This window comes from Dinoponera quadriceps, unplaced genomic scaffold (genome assembly GCF_001313825.1).
Source record: "Dinoponera quadriceps isolate SergipeBrazil2010 unplaced genomic scaffold, ASM131382v1 scaffold405, whole genome shotgun sequence".
NCBI classification, from domain to species: Eukaryota; Metazoa; Arthropoda; class Insecta; order Hymenoptera; family Formicidae; genus Dinoponera; species Dinoponera quadriceps.
The window spans coordinates 3,374,211-3,401,067 of NW_014554754.1; the positions used below are offsets into that span (position 1 = coordinate 3,374,211).

Here is a 26,857-nt window from a genome sequence, read left to right on the forward strand (position 1 = left end):
CGTATATCGCATAACTGCGCGCGCTCGGCCGTGCAATAGCGAAAACCGTGTTCGCTGCAAATATTATTAATATTTGCACGCGCGCACACACGGTTCGCTCGCGTTTACATGTAGATCACAACGCGAAGCTCCATTCTTACCCGTTGCCTGATATTTCTATGAGAGAGCGTTCCCGCATTGTGCGACTTCCTCGCGGGTTGCATAGGAAAGTCTATAGGAAATTTATGGAAACGCGTCTGTGGACACGCTATAGAATTTTACGTCTACGCCGCGCGTCGTTACGACTCCAAACAAGCCCTGAATAATGGATCCCTGCGATGTTTCCAATATTAAAGAGTTCTTCCCGGGCCCGTCGTTACCGGTCTCGCATGCGAGTCAGTTGCTTTCGAGCATTCCGCGCCCGGATAACGCGCACTCGAATTTTGAATACACATACACACAAGCGAAACCGGGGAAAATCCTACGTGCACTCTCGCACGTCCGCGTCGAGATATACTACAGGAATATTTCGAGGGAATAGATGTGATCCGTTGGCCGCAATGACGATTTCTCGTCGTCTTCGTCGTCTACGTCGAGGAACGGTGCGCCGACGGGTTTCGTCGTTCTGACACGTACGTATCATTTCCGCGGTAACGCATCTCGTGACGAGGGATGTCGATAAGTGGATATTGCGAAGAACAGAGGGGAATCGAGGGAGCCGAGAGAGGAAAACCTCCCGCGGGAGCATCACGTACGACGCGTCACGTATATTCCCCTTCGATACGTATACTGTGATCGGTTTTTCCTCGTCCCTCTCTTCGTCTCTTTCTCTCTTCCTCCTGTCTTTTCTTTCGCTCTTCGCACTCCCGGCGCGTCTATCTTACAGCGGGTCGAACTAACGATTGCATCGGGTCCCGTCGATCATTGTCCGGGATTTCTTCTCTCTTTCTCCTGCCCTTCCGTTGATCGTCGGCGTGTCGATCGACGGATACACGGCGATGTAATAAGCGACGCAATCATTCAGACGCAATCTGGCGAATTACTCACCGCGATGGCGCTAGAAAAAAAAAGGGGGNGCGTCGGGAAAAATATTGTCCCTCGCTCAAAAATGATTGTTTGTTTTGCCGAAACGCTGGTTATTAATTAGCTAATGGTCCTCCGAAAAATGCGGCGCTTTAGAGCAGAGCAAATATGCTAGGCAAACATTTTTTTGCGGATTAACCGACGCGTTTGTTAATTTTACCACTTTAAATCTTCTCTTTTTTTTTGCAATCGATACCATTCGCACGTTCCTTTTTGTTCTCGTCTCTTCAATTCAGTCGGTGCTTCCGCATTATATGTATGAAGTGTCTTATTTGGCGATTTTATTTCGCGTAACGAGGTCGATATCAGAAGTGGACGGGCTCGTCGCGTCGTTAGTGAATTATACGTCCACGATGAAGCGGTCCTAACGACGACAGCATCGTTAATGGATCCTTCTTCGAGTTCTGCTTTAGAACGATATGCCGTGCTGACCCGTGCACTACACGTATGCGCGCGCCTACACACACGCGCGCATCCACACGAATGCTAGGAGATGGAGGGATAATGGAGTATTCGAGATTTAAATTCTGTCAGGCTAACGAGGGGAACGCTTATTATACCCCGCGACATGCCGGAGGAATGAGGAATACGATATTTTTTCGGCACGCAAAAAGAATGAATAATTTCAGTGAATGGTGAGATATCGCGGTTAATATGATAGTTTATTACAAAGTTTCATTGTTTTTACGAGAATACGGGGAGATCGCGAGATGTGAACGACGTTGGAGCGACGAACGTGACGTAACGAACGTGACGTAACACGTCAAAATATTGTAATGTTACGGTAACTTATTGTCGCACCATCGGAGCGCGAATTCAGCCGAATTTCTTTTTTGGCGCGGCTACCTCTTGCCTCGTTAAAAAATTCGCCGGGAAGACTCAACGCGATATCAATCCACATGTAATGAATCTTTCCACAATTACATACACGACGCGATTTTCGGCAATATCGAGAGATATCTAGCCGGAAAGGGAAAAACGATTGGAATATAACGCGACGCACATATCTCGAAATTTCCGGTGTAACGTTCGCGATGGAACTCGCCATTTATTGAAACGGACGAGACGTCGGGTTCAAAATCGCCGTTGGAACGAACAGGAAGAGGGCGAGATTAAGCGTCGAGCGGCGGCAATCCTCGTCGATCCTCGATTGTCTCGTTGCTCTCGGCGGCGGCGCCGGGAACGAGGGTGAGGTGAGGGTACAACGGGCGGCTCGTTTCGCACAAAAGCGTCTCGTTCTTGTGGCGGGCGAAATCAGTGCGATAGGCGCGCGGCCGGAAAATCGATGGCCGTATCGGCCGCGTGGGATACGCGCGGAATAAATCTTCCGCGCGCTGCTTTTTTTCCCTCCCTGCTCTCTCTCTTTTTTTTTTGCCGTCACCCACCCACCGGTTGCGCGTTTCCTGTCGGGCGTTTTCCGGTCGCTCTTCTCCGCGCGAGTGTACAACCTTATCGGCCTTCCGTAAAAATTCATTGCTCGTTCGAGCCCCGATAAGCAACGCAGATCGGTCAAGGATACTTTGCGAGCCGCCGGATCTCTCTTTCTCTCTCCTCTTTTTTACGGCCGAGTTGTGCGAGGTCTCTTTATGTCGTGTACCGGGCTTTGCCCGAACGCTGAGCTTCGATCGCCAATTTTGGAGCTTCCAATGTTGAATATCGAAAATAGATTTCTGTTGACTCTCAAGCGACTGCGTTGCCTGCGCAGAATACGCCGGCTCGTCTCCTTTATGCGCGAAAATGTCGCGTATTACTCGTTCGATAAGCATCGTTATAGTTTCCCGTTAAACGACTTTTAGAGCAGCAGAAAATACGGAGCCACCTTTTACGACGGCGATTATTCCGCAGCTGCAACATTGCTTATGTGGCTCCCCGTGGCGCATTAACGTCAATAATCGCGGCTATTTTTCTCGAAAATCACGGGATGATTCTGCGATTAAGAGCATTATTTACAGTCAAATATGTGTGACTCATATATATAAATATTTTCTTTTGCCTTTACACTTAATCTATTATAATTTGTTTCACTTATCACGCGTCCGAATATAACTCTCTCGCGTAGCACCGACATTTTATACGGCGGAATTAGGGCGGAACCATTCGGGGAAACTTTATTAAACTCTTACGCGAAATATACTACCGCAATCAGTGTTTTCTTTCCGTTCGCGGCAAATTGCTTATTCTTGGGAGCAAAGTCATGCGGCTGAAAGTACTGCGTGGGCGAAGTTTCGAGGTCAGTTGCAATAAAGTTAACATAAATACTCGCTGCGCTACGGAAAGTATATTTACATAACAAAAACTTAGAATTAAATGTGGGGAAGGGGGAGAAAATTTTCAAGTGGCTCTATACAAGGTGGTACCTCTTTGATGAATGTTGAAAAAGGCGTGAAAGTGTTGCTTGGACCCATTGTTGACGTTCAATATCTCTTTGTCGGTCCTCGATATTGCTTTATTTATCGCTCGCTAAACGCACGGCTCGTAGTTATTTAACGAATGTGTATCCGACACCATTTAGTAGATAAAGCAAATTTATAAGTTAAATCGTTGAATTAAGTATTTATCTATCGAATCCATGTTTAACGTAGAGCACGAAGTATATGGCTCATATTTTTCCGCTCGCGAAATACTTCGTTTTAATTTTACCCGGAAAATTTGATGTCATTCGCATAATCCCAAAGGCAGCTACTTTTTCATTCCGTTAGTAATATTAATCTTGATATAGATGCTTTACTCGCATCGCGCGTTTCGGCGGGCTCCATCTCGGCAAATCTGAATTTATACTTGCAGCGTGACGATGTAACGAACAGCTAACTAAATACGATTCTAAACGTTATCGTCCCGCATACGCATTGACCCGCGACTCGGCTCCGCCTTCCAGTGCCAAGCTCGGTTTTTCGGTGAAATTCCAAAACTTTACAGAAGAGAAAAGTTTCGATGTTTAATAGAAAAACTTTCCGAATTTATCCACCATACTGTCGAAACGTTTTCTTAACTACGTGTGAAACCGTGGATAGAATAGAATAGAAAAAATACGGAAGGAACGTGCGATTTTGTTTGCGGCGGGAAATACGTGGATAAACCGAAAGAGTGCGCGTGTAAAAATAAATATTACCGTTTCAAGTCCTTCGGGGAAAGAAACACGCGCGTCGATGTTGCGAAATTCTTTAAGTCCGCGATGACTGTCCTTTCAGTCGACGCTCGAGTAGTCGTTTCCGTAGAGTTTTCTCCTCGATGTGATAGCTCGCTCCGAGCGTATTATTCTTTGAGAGATCGTACTCGTCCGGGTAAAATGGATCTCACTTGTCGTCTTCCGGTGAATTGATTATCGCGCTCCCGGCAGACGTACCGAGCGAATTCCCCGCGAGCAACCGAGAAGAAGGACAGCTGTACGTTTACTCGAAATGTTCAACGAGGCGCGAGGAGCTCGTTTCCAAAATCTATCAGGCTTTCGGATTGGAACGTAATTTCGCGGCAGCTTTCACCCGTAATGTGTGCATTTCGCGGCGGTTGCTGCAGCCGTAAAGATGACGTTTCAGCCAACATTGAAACACGTGTAATCTACGTGTGTCATGTGAAATAATTTCGTACCACCGAACCTTTCTTAAATATAAAATTATATTTAAAAATCAGACACTTTGTGTGTGTGTGTGTGAGAGACAGTAAAAGAATGCGAGACGAAGGAAAGATATCGTCATGAGTTGAACGGCTGTGAAAATTGATCGAGCTCTGATTAGCGGTGATTTTCACGTGGCGTGCTTCGGAACCCCTGCGCGCAATACGCGTTATTATTGGCTCCGAGAAACGAGAGCTGCGGCAGAGAACGTCACGATGATAAATATAGTGCATCACGTAATACGGTTGCGTATGTAGGCGCACAGCGGTTCCATTGTGTTAAATACGCGATCAACCGAAGACAATGTACTCGCACGGAAGACAGACGTGAGTCGTTAGCATTTTCGCGCGGGGAATCACAAGTGACGGCGATAATAAGCGCACGTACGAGTGGGTCAATGCGATAATCAGACCGGACCTTCCTTCCGCGTTAACGAGCTTCGTGATTTCGTGTTTACTTCCGGTCACGTGCGTCGGATCGCGAAATTTGCTGTCTCGGCTACGCACGTGCGAGCGGGTCGCGTGCCCGTTCCTGTGTATTCGCGTATATGCGTGTACAGCATGCGGCTAATACACACACATGCCTATACTGACCATTATACGAGCAACTACGTGACGGAGTTTACGGAGTGTAGAGTCTAAGCGTAGTACGTATGTACGTGCGTGTGTGCGTTCGTGTACGCATGCGCGCGTACAAGTGGATCTTTGTGTATACGTGTGTTGGGTACACCGGCCCGCAATGGGGAATATTGCCGTGCAATATTGAGTGAATCTAATGAGAGGTACGCCCCCGTGCCGGTATTAATACTGCTAATCCAATTAGTTGATAATCTGCAGTGCTCAAATGTGACCAGGACTATTAATAGGAATCGGTTAACATGTCGTGGCGAAGAGTATTAGACCCGCTGGATTATCGCTTAGACTTGGCTAATGCGGTCTCGTAGGAAAAGGGAGAGACGGAGGAAGTCGTGTGTTCTACTGACGCGAACGGGACGGGGTATTACAAAATTTTCGCTAAGCGAAATCACACGGCAACTTCAACGCTTATCCGTGCTGTCGCTCCGAATTAATTTTTCCATCGGATTTACTATCTCAAGTTTTGCGCCTGTGGAATTGAATTGAACCCTGTTACTGTAAAAACGAGCCATTTGATTATCCGGAAAGATTGGATGCGTTATCGTTGAAAAAAAAGCTCATTCGTCGAAATCGATTCAGCGAGTGTAATATCGTCGTTATGCGAATGCCCGACTGTTTAATTATTAACTCGTTGATAATGCGTAACAGAACAATATATAATGATATATTTATAATGTATCTGTACATATAATACAATATAATAGTTATATTGGTGACCATTAAATTTAGACGTTCGCAATGCACGGTAATTATATGTTTATTGTTTAGATATGAATTACGTCTCGCGCGATATATGTTGCTCGCGATATTGATACTTGGTTAATGATATTAATAATTTTAAATTATTTATTCATACATTACACCCGACGCGCTATACTGTAGATAACGTTTGCAAAATTAATCCGCGGAATCTTGAATAACCCGAATAATTCCATTACGCACGGATTAGATTCTATTACTGGCTATTTCGCCGTTCTCGGAATTAATCGGATCTTTCAGTTTACCTTGCGCTCAACGAATCGAACATGTGGGATCCGCGCGCCCATCCGTAACGTATATCATGGCATATACCGTGGCGTATGTCATCACGCGGACAAGCAAGATATTAATAATTTCATTTCCCGTACAATCTCGGGATCCATTGCTTTTTTCTACTTCACGGACGCGCTATTTGTCATCGAGTCTCGTGATAGAAATTAAGAAGGGGACTTATTGCAGCGACGGGGGAGGGGGCGATGGTGGTAGTCGTTCGATCGATCGGCTGGTTGGTCGGTCGGTTGGTCGGTCGGACACGTAATCAGGTTCGAGAAAAACAAGAGAAAATGCGGCCATTCGATACCGAATAAATTGTTTCCTAGTTGTCCTCGTGTAGATTGCTTTCGCCTCCCGCACAGAGCGCGCCGTATTTTCTGATAAGAAGATTAACCGTCCTTTACATTCATTCCGGCCTCCATTGCATCGAATTCGCGGAATACGAAAAATTGGAGCTCTTGTAGTCACCTTTCTCTCGAACTCCCGACGTGACATTCGCTTCGTTCAACGCGAACGTCGCTTGAGACGTAACTCTATCGCGTACGTCAACGTTTTTGCGCAAGGTGCACCAACGATATAATTATCGTCGAGTAATTATAAATTGTACTTTGTGTACACAAGAATGTAATCGCGCGATGTGCAATTATTACGCTGCAAACGCGACATTTTCTCAAAACTATTCGCGTTTTCTCCGCTGATTCTCTGATTGGATTGAAATTGAGTTTTCCCGCACGAACTTCCGCAATTTCCGCTCCAACTTCCGCGCCAAAAATCCACGACGATAGCTTTTTTACGGACTTTTTTACACAAATAGCAACTTTCAGAACGTGGAGTTTGACGTTTGCTAATGAACCCGGAGACATCAGAGGGAAACTAACACATATATCGCGCGTGCGCGCGCGGACGACTCGACGCGCAAGAAATCGGAGCAGAGGTCGAAGGGACGATGCGAAAACAAAAAAAAAGGAAAGAGGAAAAAGAGCAGGAAATCAAAGGCGAGATGAGCCGGAAAAAATCTACCTACTTGCCTCTCGCCGTTTGCTTTATTTCGAGAGCGTCGCAGCTTAGGCGGTAAAACCGGAAAGGCACTTCTCGCGGAAGCGTTTCGAATTTTCCCCATCGACGAAAATACGATCAAAGCTGTCCTCGGCGAGAGAGATCCCTCGAGACCCCGCCCTTACATACACCTGATCCTGTCGCGCCCTTTCCGTTCGCGCGACCTCCTCCACCCCTCGTCTTCGCGCCTCTCTTCTTTCCGTCGCTCTCGAGGCGGTAATGAATTTTGAACGATCCATTGTTTTTTCTCCAACAAGCTATTGCATTATTCGATTAGCAACATCTCGGGAAAACAAGCGCACACGTGGGTCGTATGCGACGAACTCGTGCGACCAGTTGTATTCGAAACAACGCTTTCGTGAGATTCACTGAATAAAATTCAGCGAGATATCGATTAAATCGAAGTGCCGATCTGGCTGATTGGCTGACTGGCGTGCTCCTCGCGCTGGCTATATTTTATTGAACACGTCAGTCAATCTTCACGGATGTTGCGTTCGCGTTACCGCGTTCGTGCGCGAGAACATTTCGCGGTGCTCGATGGGGAAATTCTCGATCGTCGGTTAACAGTAGGACTGACGAAAGTCGCGCAACAGAAATTGGAACAATGACGGGATATACGAGCGATAAATGCGTTCGCGCATTCTCTATCTGACTCGTAAAACTGGGTCGACTGCTTTATCCAGCCGCTCGCTCGTATCGAAGCTATCGTGTTTATCGATGATTTCCCAGCGGCGATCGGTAGGATCTAAATAATGGAAAACATCGCCCCTGTTTCATATTTCGGATCCCGTGCACAGCGTATAATTCTTCGTCCAACTTGTGCGTTACCTTACAATTAGAATCTAATATTACACGTTTAAAGGTTTTCTCGTTTCAGCGTGCATGTAATATATACATTTACAAATACGTATGATAAAAGAGTCGCGATTAGTCACGAGTAGACGTGTTTCTGAAAACGTGCATCACTAACACGCCGTTACTTCCGGTTTCGCGGCAGGTCTAACGAGTGACGGTTTAAAAGTGCCGTATCAAAGCGGGACGATTCGCCGCGGATGGTCTCACGTACGCGCAACTCGTAGGGGTCGACTTTCTCCGTTGTTTATCGGGAGGATCTCCCAGCGGCGTTTTGATCCCGACGCCAGGACTCCCGGTGGACCGCGCGGAATGCCGATCGCTCGCGCTCTCCGAAATGCATGTAGTACATAGGTACACGCGCGTGTAACCGGGAACGTATACGATTCTCGCGGGCCCGGTCGACGATGTATACGGGAGTCGTGCGCGCCGCACACATATCCGGCGAAGACGAGCCCCGTGTTATATATAAAGCGGTAATCGAACTCGCGAGTGTCGGAGACAATTTTCCCGCCAGCGAATCCACATATCGCAAGGTCCTGGAAGGACCTAAGCTCCTCTCTCTCTCTCTCTCGCGAGTCGCGATCGATACGTGCCCTGAATTCTTTCTACGTGTCCGGAGGACTGAAGCGCACCGACGATGTCACCTACCCGAGTTGGCTCTAATTTTCCTCCTCGCCTTTCATTTATTATAATATATAAAAGAATTTTAATGGTAACCGTAAAGTTGTAAGTAAATTGACTAACCACACTGAGAAATCTATTTAGCTGACTCAAACAAAATTCTTGCTTGGATATGAGCAAACAAATGTCTTGGAATATCAAAATCAAAGTTTGATTTTCCGAATCAAAGGTTTGGTTGTTTGAAATGAAAATGAAAAAAAAAAGGTTCGGTTCAGAGAACTAAATTTTTTCGTTTCAAATATTCGTTCGAACTAAAATTTTTCGTTCTCACAACCAAACCATTTGTTCGCCCATATACAAATAAGGAATTTGTTCAAGACAACTAAATGGATTTTTCAGTACAGTCAATTATTCTTGAGCCGTAAGAAGAATAGTCGATTATTCTGCTTGCGACTGAAATTTCTTCACGTGCAATAGCCTTTATTCTTCGATCGCATTGCAAAAGTACTCGATATATCATCGAAGATCTGGAGATTATCGGGACATCGGCATTGATCGTTCCTGCGCACGGAAATATCTCGTGCGAATTTGAGGATCCTCGTTCGGAATGCATTTTTCTTCCAGCGGATACCGATTTATCCCGAACGCCTGGGATCGATCGATCGATCGTTTATATCACAGGATTGTAACGTCGTTGTTCCGTGCGAAGGCGGGTGGCTGTAACTCTTTGAAATGTGAGTGCTTGTCGGCCGAGTGAAGGACGGGGCGGCACTCGCGAGGGACGAGAAAGTGCGCGAGAGACGAGAGAAAGATACGTATTATATATATACACGTTCGTCAGGTTTTACGAGGCTCGTAAACGTAACGAAAAGCGACGTGCTCGCGGGCATTTTTCCGCCGGCGATCCCGCGGGTATCGTGCGCCGCGGATCGATCGGCTAATTCTGTTGAGCGCTTGAATTCGATCTAGCTCGTTCGGTGCGGTCGTGTTCGGCCTGCCGGGTCCCGCAGGATCCTCTGGGGTCCTCCAGGATAAGGGCGGAGTTACGAGCCCCGCAGCCGAAAATCGTGCTCTATACGAGAGGATTCTTTATTTCCGACGAAGTAAAAAGCGACCATGAGGACGCAGTAACGCGTTTATATCAGAGCAGTTTATTATATTTCGCAAAAATAACAGATTTCAGTGATTGTTGGAGATGTTTATTAAGAATCGAGTGTTCTAATAAAGGGCAAGACTCATAGGTTCGTCCAAGTTATCTCGTTTCTTATCAAAGATCGCAGATTTGATACACCATCAGATTTTCCTCGGCCTCTTTGGATGAATTTTCCGGCATTCGTCCAAAAAGGATCATTTTAGTAGGAAACGCAGTGCAGATTATACGCGAATATCAATGTGACGCCTCGAGAGAACCCGATAACTGTCGAGTATGAATGAAGGCGACCCTTTTACGGAGAGAGCCCTTCCATAGTCCTGAAGTGCGTGTGCCTTCCGGCAAGGATCAGGGAGGATCCTTGTCGCGGCGTTACGATCGCATCCCTTCCCGATGGTCGCCTACAAGCTGCGAGAGAGTTTTTTCCCGATAGTCCGGGGAATCGCCTGACAGAGGTGTAGGCGTATCCTGGGACAATCTAATTTTGACAAGAGGCGCGAGAGAGTCTTAACTCCGTTCAATCTTCGCCGCGTTCCGCGCGTATGATTCGTGATAGGTCCTTCCAAATGTGTTTCGACGGTTATATACGACGGGCCGGGTATGAAATTCGCGGGAATTCGAGAATTTGCGACATCCGCGATCGGCGAACAACTTTACGAGGTTTCCACGGCGTCGCATATAACGCGGATTCCCGTCCGAATAAGGACACCTATTTTATCGCGGGTCAAATGCGTTACTCATCGAGCGCAAAGTGCTCGTCGAACGTGAAGTGCCCTTAGAAGTCTGCGCAATATTGCATATACGAAAATGCTGTATTGGAAAAATCATACGGAATAACATATTCCATTTATCAATTAAATAACCCATTTACCTGTTAATTTAAATCAAAAATATTAATTACATATATATACGCACACGCGCGCGCAGCAGTTCATTTCAGGACAGTAGCATAACAGTATTTCGAAACACTCTATATAACGATGTAAACAACAAATGTACACGTATTTATGTGTGTGTTATATCGAAGGTCGCGCGACCTCAGCACACGACTGTATGCCACCGAGCGTCGCTCAGTAGATATATGGTCGTCCGAGAGTAAGCGTGTGAACGAGCGCGTTAGACATTTTTATTTTCGATTGTCTTAATTTAATCGTAATTATTTATTCGTAAAGTTATTTTCGATTTTCTTAATTTAATCGTAATTAATATAAAGCGAAAATTTACGGTTTTCGTGTCGCAATCATTGTGTTACGGTCATCGTGAGTAATGAGTGTAACGTGAAATCTTCGAACGTAATTACTTCATTCCATTCTTCTTAGATTTAGAAAGAAAACACGATCAGAATTCCTCCTTTCTTCATCCTTATTTTTAATTCGTTTCGAGTAATGTTTCTATTACTATAATACCGATCAGAAACATAATTTCACGTTTCAGATCTGGTAGAGCTTGCAGCGGATGTCGTTCCAAGAATGTCTTTTCGAGGGACGCAGATGCTGTACCGGAGGATGATATGATTTTTAATTTCCGATTTTTTGTACTTACTTTCGCGTTCGCATTACATTTTTGGAAAAATAGAAATTTGATTCAAGTATATCCGCGGAAGTGTTTCGAAAATGAACTTTTTGTAGGAATATCGCAAAATGATTTCCACAATTACGATTCTCGCGAAACGGAAAGCCCGTTTTTCAATAAGCATAATTGTTCGCGCATTGAGTATTTTCTTTCTATCTCCCGGTTTTGTCGAAAACATCGATATGAAACGTTTCTTCGATATGAAACGTTTTCACGCGAAATACGTTAAAATTATCGTGTCGAAAGTGTAGTGCAATGAATGAAGAGGAATCGACTCAGGATGACGACCAGATGCTACAAGGAGGCTGGACGATTGCAGAACGATACAACTGGGGATGCAGCGATGGGTTTCATCGGTGAACTTGTTTAGACGTCGCTTACCAACACCAAATGGTGAATACCACGCATTTACAAAGCGTTATATTACGTAGTGCATGAGTAAACGTAAATCGCATTGATCTCTGACGGTAGAAACAAGAGCAATTATATTAAATATATTGCTCTTTATACGAATCTATTACGAATTTCGAAATCGAATTTAATATCAAAGTGACTTATTTTATATATTTGACATTTTTTACAATGACATACTCGTGGAGCTCAATTGGGATTTAACATTTTAACACGAAAATGGTAACAACTGTCTATTGATATCGCGTATATTTTTTGCACCCACATTCGTATCGACACGCGCACCCATGTCAATTTGACGTTCGTTATTGATTTTTGTAAAAACACAAACTTTGTTCTCCAAACAGATATTAAATTCAATAATTTTTGATACGAAGTAATTGATAAACTATTTATATTTTCATTAAGCTGAGGAATTAAACAATCCGCGGGTAACTGTTACAATTTATTATCAGGGTTTAATTTATCAATATGAGCTGATTGCGTTATCTAAATCTAAATACATAAAGCCTATTATCCTTGATCGCTTATGGTTCGAAAACTATAGTGACCTTGACATTTTCGGGTGGGAATATTCTCTAATATGCAATGTTATAATATTACATGATGGTTTTTGAATATTCTGCATATACAGAGTGCCTTAGAGCCGAATACCCCCGCTTCGTTGGAGTGTAGAACTCATTGAGTTGAACAAAAAAGTCCTATATCATTTTGTAAATAACACGCAAAATTTCGAGTTATTAATAATTGAAAACGGTTATGTTTGGAGGCTTCTTTAATTAATAACTCAACAATTGCGGGGGGATGTTCGACTCTGAGGCACCCTGTTTATGAGAAAACAATTAAAAGAGCATTGCGTGGCGATAATTTAATAATTTTACACATTGTTACGCGGCAGATAAGAATATAATAGGCCATATATCATTTGTCGGCCGAGACGTCTGAATCGAACAGAAGCAATTATTTGAAATTGTAGGAAACTTTTGCGCGACTTTAGAGAGCGATTCGCTTGAAAAATGGCTGAAACTTGTCCGTGTAGGGGCGTAATAATAAAGAAAGACTATTACCATCTCTCGCTAGTCGCTGAAAAAGCGTCGTATCATTCAAATATGGGCTCGCATTAAATTCCCATCTCGCCGATGCCAGCCGTCCCGTATATCATACCGCATTAAAAAAAAAAAAGAAAAAAGAGTGAAAGAGGGGGAGAGGGAGAGGAAAAAAAAGAAGCACGACCGACGTCGGATACGAGCCATTACGAGCAAAAAGAGTGGCGTCTGGGCGGTTTTTAGCGCGGCCATATGTCACTATATCGACCGCGATTGCAGTTTCGCCTCGTATGTTAATAAAAAGGCACGCAACCAGCCATTGTGTCGGCCGGCTTTGCCGAACAATGCCGGTAACTTACGGCCGATCCATCGCTTCGGAAAATGCGAAAAAATCTTGTCGCCGCTTTTTCCGTCCTACGAACGATACAGTGCTCGTCCGTTGCGCCGATGTCTTTCTCATCTCGCGCAAATCGTAAATTCCGATCATTTTTTCCCCCAGGTTACGTCAAGTGGTGCGCAATCTCGAAGTAAAATTGTCGTAACCGGCACGGATCGGCGAGACGCTCGCTTGTAACTCGCGGTCGATTGCTGCACGTGAAATATGAAAAACATTCCGGTTGCGTATATTACTCTTTTTTTTTCTCCCGAGCGGTTCGTGAAACCGCATCGATGCTTGTCTCATTTCCGCGAAATCGTAAATTCAAATTATTCGCGGTGCTTCGTGTAGCACTGCTGCGCGAAATAAAATCGCGGGCGAATAGTGAAGTGTATAAAAGAAGGAACTTATCGGAACCGTGTCGTCAACTTTGTTGTACACTTTGCTCATTCACTTACGCAAGACGGATTCGAGAGAATTTACATCGATTGTACGGAGTGGAGGAAAAGAGAGGGAGCGGGAAAATAAAAAGCACAATAAAAATTTTCAGAAATCCTCCCTTTACGTACCGGAAAAATAAATCGTCTCTGTAGTAAACTCACGCATATGCACCGCGTGCATTCCTATGCGTCGGTAATTAAACCGACGCAAAATATCTAACACCGCAGTAAAATGATAAGCGCCACTCGTTAAATAATTCGGGATGCAGCACTGTACGGATGAAACTTTTATTTATCGCTATTAATTATTGTTCGTTCGCGTTAACATTCGCGCGATAATGAGCACGCGATTTTATGGAGTTTCTGTTTTGCTCTCTTTCTTTGTAACATTTCAAATAACGCTCGACATTATCACAATGTACAATTTTTGTATCCATTTTGTGCAAAGCTTTCTGCGCGATTAACCGAACAGGGTAAAGTCTTGAACAATGCTTTTCGTGGTAAAGAGAGAAGGAGAGGAAAAGAGAGAGGGCAGGGGTGAAAACCTAGCGGTATTAAATGAAGAAATACAGTGTTTCGTGATTAGAGAATAATTGAAAACCGGCTGTTGCAATTGTCCGGCGTGTCGCAATCCTGAAGTTGGTCCCGGCGAGGCTTAATCGACCTGCATACAAAAACGTGAGCAATTTGTGTCGTTTTTCTCGAGGCGCAGTCCGTTCTAATTTACAGGAACGCCCGCGACAATCAAAGTGCCGAGTGCTCCGGGCGAAAGGGGGGAAATGTACTTTGTCCGCCGCTTTGTTGACGGTTCAACGGAGATTTGCTTTGGCGATGAAGACGACGACGACGATCAATTTGGCGCGAAATTACGCTTTTCTGAGGAACACATTTTGCACATTGCACGACAATCTTTTACGTTACACCGAGCTCACTTCAGCAAACTGTCCGTTCTATTTTTCTTCCGCCGATTGTCCCGCGAATATTACTACGCTTCATGTTGTCCCCGTAACGTTTCCTTTTCAGCATTAATACTTTTCAGTTGCGAACATAATGAAGCGAGAAATTGCGTTTATTATTCCCCCGGCGACGTGCGGATCGCGATGGAGTGAAAAAAATTTTCACTTCGAAATTGCGTCGGGCGAATTCGCAACGGGGAAATAACTAAACTCAGCTTCGGGAATGCAAATACGGGTGACCAAATTATTCTTCGCTTAATTCCAAGCTAACTTCAGCAGCGAAGTATTTTTTTAAGCGAGAGCGCGTTCGCCAAAATCTTTGATCTTTGACAATTGTGAAATCGCGGAGGAAATATAACGGTCGATCGAATTTTCCTTTCAAGTAAAACCGGCACCAAATTGATCAAAGGACACTGCGCATTTTAGCCCGCCGATCTCACCCTATATACTTTAATGAGCAAGACTATGTACCGGCTATTCGCGACATTGGTTTAACATATTATCCTCGTAGCTCGCTCACGGAGAGAATTTAAATTAAAAATTAAATTCAACTTTAATACGCGAACATAAAGTTATCGTGGCATTATGAAAAATTTGTTAGTAATTAGAATCTTGCCATATGCAGTCATCAGCGTAATACGGAGCATATTCCGCTGTATGTGCATATTCCACGCGTCCGAAAAATAAATTTAAATTTATTCCACATAAATTTCGCGCTGTCTCGTGACGAAGCGGAGAACTCCGCAGCGGAGTTGCAATTCGGTTTAAATTCGGTGAGATGATCTGTCTATGTTATACATACAAGAAAATGTATGTTACGTCAATACCGTTATCACAAATAAAAACAGAGGTCCTCTTTTATCCGTCTCTGACCTCGATACGCAAGAAATTCGATTTCGCTGAAATTGAAAAAAGAAATAACAAAAATATTGTACTTGTCTGAAACAAAAAATATTATACTTATCAGAATAAAAAAAAATTTCGATCAGCTGAAATGAAAAATCCAAGTTCGTAGAAATTGAAAGCAAAGCCGGAGCCGCTGAAATTTGAGAAGAAAATCTAAAATTACCGATTTCTGGCCCACAATAACGAAGGTTTCGCGCACAAGAGCGAGCGGGAATTTCTCGCTGGTTTTTTTCCGGATCGTCCATCACCGTCAGGGACGAGGCGAGACGAAATCCTCGAGAGTTTAAGTAGTCTCTCGCACGCACGAAATGACGAATATACTAATCGCGAGCGAGATTGGCCCCGGGCTCGACCTCGTCGTCGTAGCGAGAGGAAACGGGATCCTCGGCTGGCAACGCTTCCATTGTCGTGCCCCGGTGTCTTCGTGCGCGGACACTATCGCTTTACGGGAAATCAGATTCCGCCGCGAAAGCAGCTTACCGTCAAGATCGAAGTGTATACGCGTGTACCTATCAAATCAATTTTATCGAGTGCGTATATAGAGTGTATCTGCTCTCCCGTTGCCGACGTATCCCTCGGCGAAACTGGGACCGATTTTTCCTACGGAAAATCGTGACGCGAAGCTCAAACACGATACCGTAGAACCACCTAACGTGTAAAATCGCGACTCTTTATATTCACGCGCTTGACAAATATAATCAAAAACGAATAGCATTATCAGCCACTAATTGGGAATTAACGAAATATTCGAAATGTTGAACACGTCAAAATGTTTTTCTTCTCAACTAGAACTTAGTAGAAGCATTTTTAAGTACTAGAATCGGAGGAGGCCTATCTCGGATTTTCGTAGATGAAAATCTCGCGAAGAAGAGCAGCTTCCCTTCGGCTGTGTTCTCTACAGTCTTCCGTCATTCCTCCTTTCTTCATTTTCACGCGGATATATTCGTTTCGTTTTTACGAAGCTGAAAGTACGCGAAAACGGCAACAGCGCCGTTGTCACTTTCGGCTTCTCCAGGTCAAGATAAAGCAGACCTCATCAGACCAGACTCGGCTCTTTCGATCCGAGGAATATACGAGGCCATTTTCCGCGCGCCCGGACGAACACGTACACGTCGTAGCGCGATACACCGGCGGACGAGGCCTCGGGGAAGTTGCACCGGTGAGGAAGCGAAGAGTACTTTACCGGTTCGCCGTTGATGGTCCAACGAAGATTGGCCTTAGGCACGGACGGCCAGGCGGTGCAGTTGGCAGTCACGTTCTCGCCGACGGCGTAGTGCGAGGACAGGCCCGTGATTTCCGGTCCCCTCTCCGGAAGCGCTGCGAACGTAAATTCTCCGTGTGAGGACGTGGCGAAAGTTTCCCCATAAACCAGTTACTTTCCTCCGGTTAGACTCTATAAACTTTCGACTATTACCCGGAGAGAGTTCTCCGCCCGCGCGTCGGTTCGTTCGCTCGCTCGTGCGTTCTCTATCCTCGTCGAGAAGGTGGCTGACTGGGTGGTTGGATAGAGGGTGGGCTCGATCGGGGAGGGGGGTTTCTCACTTCGCAAAGCGCGAGTTTAAGGTGCGAGTCGCGGAAACGCGACGCGAGATGAATTTCCCGGATACCGGGTGTCAACGCGCCCGCACTCGAACGTTTTCCTACGTGACGTAACGAGGTACGGTAACGCTACGCGTTGTGTATCGGCGTACACTTGTGAACGAGCAAGAGAGGAGATTCGCGAGAGGGGCGAGAACGTGGCGAGCCCGTTGTCGTTTGTAAAGTGCTTTTTACCAGGCATTGCGGTCGTGCGGAGCGAGAAAATAAAAATAGACTGTTCGTAGATTGATGTAGTGTGAAAACTTTTAGAACCGAGCCGAAATTTTAGATCTACTTTCGATCCGAGTTTTCTGACATCTGTACGTTCCGCAGAATCAATGTAGATTTAATTTATATTTTAACGCCTCTAAATGGCAGAAAAAGCACAAAATGTTTTTTTTATATTACGTTCATTTATATTAGGGTTACTTATATTACGAAAAGTTAAGAAGAATTTTGAAGTATCACGGTAGAAGAGTAGCGAAACATTCGAGTAGGATTTACAGATTTTAAATACGAGCTGTAAGTTAAATAGAATCAAAGGAGATTGCTACAGGTTTCAGAATATCTAAGCAGGCTTTACATGGAATATTGAGGTCGAAAGTAGAGTTGCAATTTCAGCTAGGAAGGTTAAATAGAACCAAACGAGGTTCATATAGGCTTCAGAATATCAAAGTAGGTATTAAATGAAATTTTCAAGTCGAAGGTAACATCAAAATTTCGACTCGGGGATATTCGTGAAATGGAGCACGCGGAACTCGCGGCAATCTGTATCGCGCGCGCGGTTGTGCGTCGTTGACGTATAAAAATGACATATAAAATTTTATGAAAACTCCAGCAGATAAACGTGACAAACTATTTGTACAGTTATTTAAGGAACGAGCGATATAATACGAATTATAAATTTATTTCGGGGCAATCTGTGAAGTAGCTATCGCGCAGACTGTAGATTCGGCGCGTGTTCGGAAGCTCTCCCGAGTTATGGATCGCGAACTGCGTACGGCGAGATGGATGGGCCCTCTCGTATCGCGAGAACATATGCAAATCGAATTCGACTAAATAAATAAAATTCAGACCCACGCTCGGTAACTCGGCGAAGATCTGTATACGTCGATGATGAATGGTGAACGATGGCGTCGTGTTGAATTTCGCATCTCGAGATGACTCGAATCGCGATGTATCTCGGGAGATCTCAAGGAGAGAGAGAGCGTACCGGCGCTCGTGTGTTCTCCCGCTCGCGCTCTCCTCGCGCGATCGCATGGCGCGATTTGAATCCCCGTTTACTTTGCTGAAACAATTTCCCCCCGGTCTTCCGGCCGGCGGCGTACAAGGCGGGGTAAGTTTTGCACGTTTTCACGACCGCGCCGCTCAGCACGGAGGGAATTAATTTTCAATTAGGTCGGGCACGTGACTTCCGCGTTCGTGATCAAACGAAGAGTCGCGTCGGGGCCCCTCGCAGTTATCGACTCTATGCGGCTATGGCAAATATTTTCGTTGAGATAACACAAATCGTATAATGAGTAACTGTTTATCTTGCACGCGTAAGAGATCGCGCAAACGGAAAAATGTAGAGGCGGCACGCGAAGATAAAATCTGAATTTATTTATTATACTCTTCATGAAAAATATGAGACGAAGGAAGGACTTTTATCTGCCTTATAAGAGTGTTTGAATTCACGCAATACGTGCATCTTTTAAATATTATGAGCAATAGAAGCATATAAATATTAAATATACTGATAGAGAGGTATAGTTGATTTCGGTGTCTAACGTGTTTTTTAGCGGTAGTAACATGCATGTTACTATCATTGACATTGTAGTAACATTTACTAGAAAAATGGTTCTTCTATTTTTGTAGTTAAAAAGTACGTTTGGTGCCAAAACTAACTATAATTTTCTATCAGGTATATAAATATAGTGCAATGACGCAGTTTCCCAAAATTTTCAATTTTATAGCAAACCTAGTTCGCTTACGGGTTACTACATAATTTTCTACGGCCCCCCGGGTGATTTTTATACTATCGATTACGGATGTAGTAATTGAGTGATTTTGATATAGTCGATCGTATAAAAATCGTTTGGCCGATCGCAAAAGATAACGTGGCCGAACGTGAGTTCGTTGACCCATCTTCAAAAGTTTTCGTTAAATCAACGAACGTTTTTCACCTCTGCGCTTGTCGAAGTATATTATTTAGTCAATTTCGCGAAGTATATTATTCAGTCAATTTCGCGAGTGATACGGCCGAATGACTTCTCCCGAACGCTGTAGCGCCGAATTACGATGATAATTGATACGAACGTTCCACGTTTCACTTACGTGGCGCAGCAACGAGTGGAATTGCGGCGCAATAGCAGAATCGATTGAAACGGTTGCATTCGCGGCCGTTCGAGCGAAGAATTACTAAAATTTACTCGCGCTCAGCGTGTAGAATATCGCGTGTGTTTACGCCGGGACAATACGCCAAGAGCCGTAATCCTCCGAGCGATTAATCACTTAACGAACTAATAATTAGATCCAATGCGGCGACTGGTAATGCTTTCCTATATCGTTTGATGCGATTCACGTGTGTGGAAACACGAGGAAATCTCATCCGCCTTATTCGTTTTTTTTTTCTTTTTTTAACAAAAGCGTAAATGTCTGTTTTTACCCAACGAATGACAAGTGAGAAAAAGATCGCCCGTTAAAAAATTATATTATTGTCGATACTTATCCGAGCTTTTCGGCTGTGCAGCAATTCTCGAATATTCGAACGATTCTCGTTGACACTTAGCGCTTGTCGACGATGATGATTTCCTCCGTCTCACTCGTTTCCCGTTCCCTGTAATCGTCAATCTCCGTTTTTTTCGAGAGACACCCTCTCTCGTTATGGGCTGTCGCACATGCGTCGATCCACAATCAATTACCGGATTTATCGCGTACCGCTACCGGCGTGTCGTGTGTACCAGTGTGCTCGATGTCTCTAATAGCGTTAATTGGCACGCCGGATTATGAGAGACATTCGCGTTCGGGCGGGCGCGACCGAATGCTCAATTAAACATCCGCCCTGTTGTCCGTGAGCACACGTTGCAGCACTCGGTGCAGCTCTACCTCGGATTCGGTCCATTAATGCCTTCCGCCCCGAAATATCCGGGGCGCAATTAAAACGGAGAATTTCGGGCGTCACGCGCCGAGAACCTCGACCGGTGCCGCCGTCGCTGTCGATTCCGCGGAGTAAAACGCGAACGAGCGGAAGACGAGAAACGTAAAAGGGCGGAAAGGGCGGCGAGCGCCCGCGGACAGATGGAGGGAAATTTTCGAGATTGCGGAAAAGCGCGCTGGAAAACCGTGACGGTCGCAGCACCGCGCTGCGCCGCGAGCATGTGCCACTGAAAGTCCCGTCATGATAATTTCGTCGCGCATTAAGCTTGTAATGGAGCCGATTATTTCGCGGAGATTCCAGAGTGCTCCCGTGGAATTTCATTTTCGGCGACGCTCAATGGACACGCCGCGCTAAATTCCGTTAGGGTGAGGGCGAAGAGTTGAAAGGAGCGGTCATTCGGGTCGGATACGAACGTTTCTAATATATCGTACAACGAAGGAGTCGGGGCGGGAATATTTGAAGAAAATTTGAAAAGTAAGCTTGTGAAATAGTTTACAAAACAAGAGAAGGAGGAATATACACAGATCGTAGTGTATAGTCTGAATACTTAATGTGTTGAAGCGATTTTTGAGCGAAAATTACAAAAAGAACTTTTTCAAGCTTAGAATATCATATGTTCTTTTCTACACGCGATTTAATGTATTATATAATTGCCACGATTTCTAAATATCGGTTGTAACATCGTCGTCTTTACATTTAACGATCATGACGCGCGAATATATTGACACGATTCGGGTGACTGAAAGATCATCATTACTATTACGCCGGCCTGTGTGGACCATTAATGACATCCAATATTTTTCCGTGAAACTTTTCAAGCGATTCGCAGATACGTCGGCGATGAGAAAAATTGTCAACCGGTATTTTCAGCACGAGCTTATACGAACAACTATAATAGCGGGGATCTCTGATTTCATATTTATGGCGAGTTGAACGTTTTTTGAAGTTTCGAACTTCGCGGAAGTAGTCGCGTCACATGGATTTTCCGCGTAGAATCGCAAGTAGCGCGAGCATACCGCGGCGCGCCACCGCTACCGGGCGGAATCACGAAGAGAGGGAAAGAAATTTGTCAGGATTGCGGGAAAGTTGGATAACCTGACGCTCTGCCAGGATTCTAGCATTCGCCATGCTAGCGCATTCGGCCGCGCGGAAAGTATTCCGCTGCAATAACTCCGCCGACAGTGATTTAAGCGCGTAATTACGGGGGGTTATTGCAGGCACGGGAGGGCCCCTGTGCTTCTTTCTTTTTTTCGCGAATTTAATATGCATAACGGCGAAGTCTTATGCGCCACGTTAGAAACCGCGATCGTACGAGTCGCGATCGATTTCAGATAGACAACTGAAATACTACCACGTGGTGAATTGCACGTGATTAATTGCATCGGGGATAACAATTTGTGCGTACGGTAGGTAAATGAGATGCGGGGAAACTGAATTTGCGCTTCTCTTGCAGTTGACAGATCTGTCCGTATTCGTGTACAGATCTTATTTGATTTCGCAACGAACGCCGGATTATTCGCAAAGGCGAATCTGACCGCAATGAGAAAGAAAAAGAGAGAAAGGGACGCGTGGCATTTTTGGGAGTCGCCTCGCGGTGAGTCAGACTTTACGCTGAAATTTGCGCTACGTCGTAGCCACGATGTTATCCGGGTATTACGTCGTCCCCCGAACGTTTTCTGGCGTAATAATTTCTGCGAGAGTTAAGTTCCTAATTGAGAGGGTTGTCGGGCGAAGATAGCCTGCTTTCATATTCCGCCGTAACTTTACGTACAAAATGAAATTGCTTTTTGAAGGCACTGCAATTTATACGGATTGCGAGCTTTGCCGCGTCTTTATAAGGCATAAAATGAATATTAAACCGCGGGCGATTTAATCCAATTAATTCGCCGGGCGTACACACAGCCGTCTGTCTGCGTGAATCCGCGCGAGAAAAAGTATCGGGAAATATCAATGAAATCATTTGTGTTCGCCGGCTGGTTTTCGCGGCTGAAGCGAGCACGTCGCAGACGCAGGATCGCGTAAGGATTAGGAATTGAATGTCGTTTCACGGCGAGCTGTGCATCCGCTGAATTTACAAACGATATTGCGCGCGTACGTCGCGACGTCTCTCGCCGCGTATAATACAAATCTATCTAGTAATATCTTCTTATGTCATCGCTCTCCGCAATGTTCTCGTATTCAATTTGCTCAAGTGGCATATCTCTCGGCGTAGTCGAGGGGAGGAGAAAAGAGATGTGCAGGTTGAAAAGCTGGAACTCTTTCCGCGATCGTTTAACCGGCGCCGGAAAGCGTTACGTGACGCGCGACTAATTGCTTTTGAGTTAGGTTTGCGCGAGGGAGCGCGCACATTCCCGATACGACATAACTCACTGACACACATCGACTTAATTAGCAATTAAAACTTTAGCAGGGACACACCAAGAGAAAGGTTCGCGCGCGTACGGCACACGTTTCCCTTGTTTCTCATCCCGTAGATGATGCCGCAGCACTGCTAATTATCCTAACGATCGCAGCACCGGCGAAACACGTTGACTTATGTCTATAAATTTAATAATCGGCCACACCCGGTCGTTAAACCCGAGTCTCTATGCATCATATTTATAGTCGTTACTTGAGACTCGTCTCACGCTCTCGATACTCGGATGAAAGTTTGCTGTTGGATCCGAGTTCTTCGCAGTTGAATAGTATGTAACGTGCATGATATTACATTTCCGATCACGATTCAACGGGAAGACTCGGATCTAACTTCAAATTCGAGTCTGCGTATCTCATTTGCGACAAGTTTCGAGTAACATTTTCACAAATATAGGCCGAACACGCGGAATCCATTGCAGTCATAAAAATCGAAAAGATTCCTTCCCCAAATTCACGACCGTATTTTATAGATTTAAAAATAAATTTTTAAATCTGTAAAATCCCTATGGAGGGAGAGAGAATATTAAGTTATCCTTTCAAGGATAAGTATTAAGACGCTGATCACTTATGTTCACCGTTCTGTTCGAAAGTAACGCAACTGCATTTTCTTCAGCTGCTTTGCTTTACTCGATATCCATATCGATTTCGTGAATTTTGCTAAATCGGCGATATCGCATCGCCGACGTCTATCGCGAATTACCCGTCTTATCTCACGAGCGGCGGTTTCGAAGTTGGCTTCTGTTTCGTGAAATTCGTGAACCGGCGGCGACGGTTAAATTCGTATCCCCGCGGTAGTGCGCGTTGTGGCCGGTAGTTACACTAGCTTGTTTTCCTTGCAACCTTCCTTCTCGTCGGCATCCAGCACCCGCCATTCCGCAAACCCGGCTGTAACACGCTCGTACGATCGTTGTCGAGGAAATGAATTTTCTTCAACGAGGGCTTCCAGAGCTCCCTCACGCTTCGTAGGTGAAACGTAGGTGCGGACGGAGAAGGGGTTGGACTTCCACGTTCTAAGCTTGGCTTCCTTCTATTCCATTTCGGTCGTAACGGCGACCGTGCAACGAGATAATAGGCGGAAAGAAAAACGTAACGCGAACGGGTGAACGTTTACGTTTATTGCGACGTAAAATTTTGTCCGCGTGGAAGCTCGTTGCGGGATAAAAGCTGTCCCTCCTTAATTTCGACGAATGCGACTCGGCGTCGATAATGAAATTACCGCGCGATTGCGAGCGAAGTGTGTGAATTAATTCCTAATTAACTCCCGAAATTACGTCTCATAATTGCGCGACGGAAACATTGTTCCAAGGCGGGATCCTCTCGATCAACCAACACGGGGGAAATGTGAACGCGGTATAGGGTAACCATAAAGAAGTGAGGAGGGTCACAATGACGGTAACATGATGCGTAAATGGCTGGAGGATCCTCCACTCCGGGCAATCTTCGCGATATATTTATGAAGCATATTTATGGATCGCTCGGCCTGGAACGTCCATTCCCCTTTAATTCTCTCTCGTGAAGTTACCCTCCCGGGTCTCATATAAGGAACGATCGTAAATCAAGGGACCCGTATCCTCTGCTGCCGGACTCGGCGATTTTCGGTTTTTGTATCGCGCATTCTGAAATGGAACTAAATATCGCGATATTAGCCGAGCGACACTGATTACTACACTGGAAACATCATCATTGGCCTCCGAATTCTTCCAACTTTCCAAATTTCTCTCGAGAGAGAAAAATTCCGAGAATATTTGAGATATTTTATATTACATGTCGGAAAGAAAGAGAAAAGGATATGGCCGAGAGATCTCTCATTAAGAGATAATTATTTCTACATTTTTTTAAAGAACTTGCCCCTCTTGTCCCTGAAACGTGTCTGAAAATTCTTGTATTAATAATTTTTTTTAAATTTTTTCTTTACAATCATTCGTTCAATATTATAATTATTAGTAATTCATGGATATGCAATAATAATAATTATTATTATTATTATAAACCTTAATTTACGAGTATAGAAAAACCTTTTAGTTTATAATTTCAATATATACCAATAATTAGTCTCGAACGATAGGTCGATGAGTTCGCGATACCGATATTATCGTGACAATAGTGACGCGTCAAAAATACGTCTTATCGTGTGTATTCGCCTCAAAAGACGTTGGTTTCCCCGTCTCGGCGACACACCAGATAAGAGGGAGATATATCCTGGGAGGAACCCGATGTCGTTCCTCTCGGTTTTTCCTTCTTTAAACGATTCCCTTTGAACGGGTCTGGCATGAATATTTATGGCCTCATGAATATTTACGATACTCCAAGGTACGTGCATGCTGGAACGCCGTTATAACGTATGTACATACATACGTACATACACGCGTATTGGCCGGAAAATGGAAATACTTCGGCGTTTTGCGAAAATGCGCGGGATTAATGCGGCGGCGCGGTATCTTGCGATGCAATCAACGAAACGCTAATCGCGCGTCATGCATTTGCGAAGCGTCTCTCGTCCGCCCCGTGGGGCTGGAACCAATTATTTACCTAAACGATTTATTCATAAAGCGACGAAGCGCGACGTTCGTGCCATTTTATTCATAAAAAAGACGCGAAGTGACATTCAACGCCCATTTTACCGTCGATCGCTCGACCATCTCTGTGTATCCCCTGATTACATTTTCCGATACTTCCGTGTTAAGTACGATAATGAGTTTTGCCAATCATAGCTTCCTGCCAATTTTAATGAAATATAGGGATTAGCACAAAATTTTTTGTTTAGTGCCAACTCGATTTGCAGTGGTGGTGAGTCCAGCTTAATAAGGGTTGTTTGCACTCTGTACGGAGTTTCTGTCTCGCGACAGTAGCAGTTATGGTGTTCGAGTGAAATGAGAATTCTAGGGAAAGTACGATATTTTAGTACCATTATCTCCGTGATTTACTTACTCATGTTTCAGAGAGTCCATAACACTATTTTCCGGCTAAGTAGAGGAACGTATAAATTTCCTTTCCGCGTAGTCGCGCGCTGCCTGGCATTTATCATCGTTCCGGTTTTCTTCCTCGTTTTGGACTTGCTGGTAGATCGCAATTCACCGATAATAACGCAAGATTAGCTCATTATGCTTTGTGCAAAATTTTCCAAATCGGCTTACGGATTTTCATTTTTGTCGTATTCTCTCTCGACAAATCTGAGCACGATTTCGGCGTATCTCGCGCTGTCTACCTTTTTCCCCAACTTTTAGAGAATCTGAATATTAATTAATTTCGTCAGTCTTAGTGCCAGTCGACATTTTAATTATATCGTGTGTTCATTAGTATAAACAAATGCTTTCGGATAGTTGGGAAGTTCTCGAGTTTCGTCTCCAATAAATGAGCGCTGCGAAACGCGTAAGTGTTTACCTCAAGTTGGAGAGTATCCTCTTGTATCGCTTGAGCTTTATAGAAGAGGAGAATATCGGGAGGAAATATTACAACTACAAGGCACACGGGTACGTTCTCTTTAGCACTCGAGAGCATTACGTATCAATTGATTCTTCAATCATTTCAATTTCCCAGCAAGCGTCTCTCTTTCTGTCCTCCTCTCTTTTTTCTTCTCTATTTTGTCCTACTTCTCTTTCTCTATCTGTCTCTCTTTTTTTCAACGCCTGTGAAATTAATTTTCTCACTCTGCCCATGTCGAGCCAGAGGCATGACACAATTTCTACATTCATTAAATATATATCAGATCACCGTAGGGCTGTATACTTTTTTATGCAAACGCTATGATCTTTAGAAATGTAATTTTGCCATACTTGACATTGTAATTGCACAATTTTTTCTTACTTTATATTTAATTCGCATTTTACGACGGAGCGCTCGACGAGTCACGGTTTTAATGGCGTACTCCCCGATGAATTTCAAATCGATCTTTTTCTTAATGAAAAAGCGGAGTTATCTCCATCGAGTAATTTTAAAATGTCTTCTGCGGTTGAAGCTTCAGAGGAGATGAATAAACAACAGAATCAATTGCGCTCGT

At 44.5% G+C, this 26,857-nt stretch overlaps 1 protein-coding gene across 1 annotated transcript in view; it reads right to left on the bottom strand.

Annotated features, from left to right (window-relative positions):
* Positions 1–26,857, bottom strand: part of LOC106741318 — a 206,265-nt gene that overhangs the window by 20,818 nt on the left and 158,590 nt on the right. Inside the window, exon 4 of the mRNA XM_014613157.1 lies at positions 16,912–17,045. Within this exon, the coding sequence (XP_014468643.1) occupies positions 16,912–17,045 (134 nt within the window). The remainder of the gene's footprint in view (positions 1–16,911; positions 17,046–26,857) is intronic.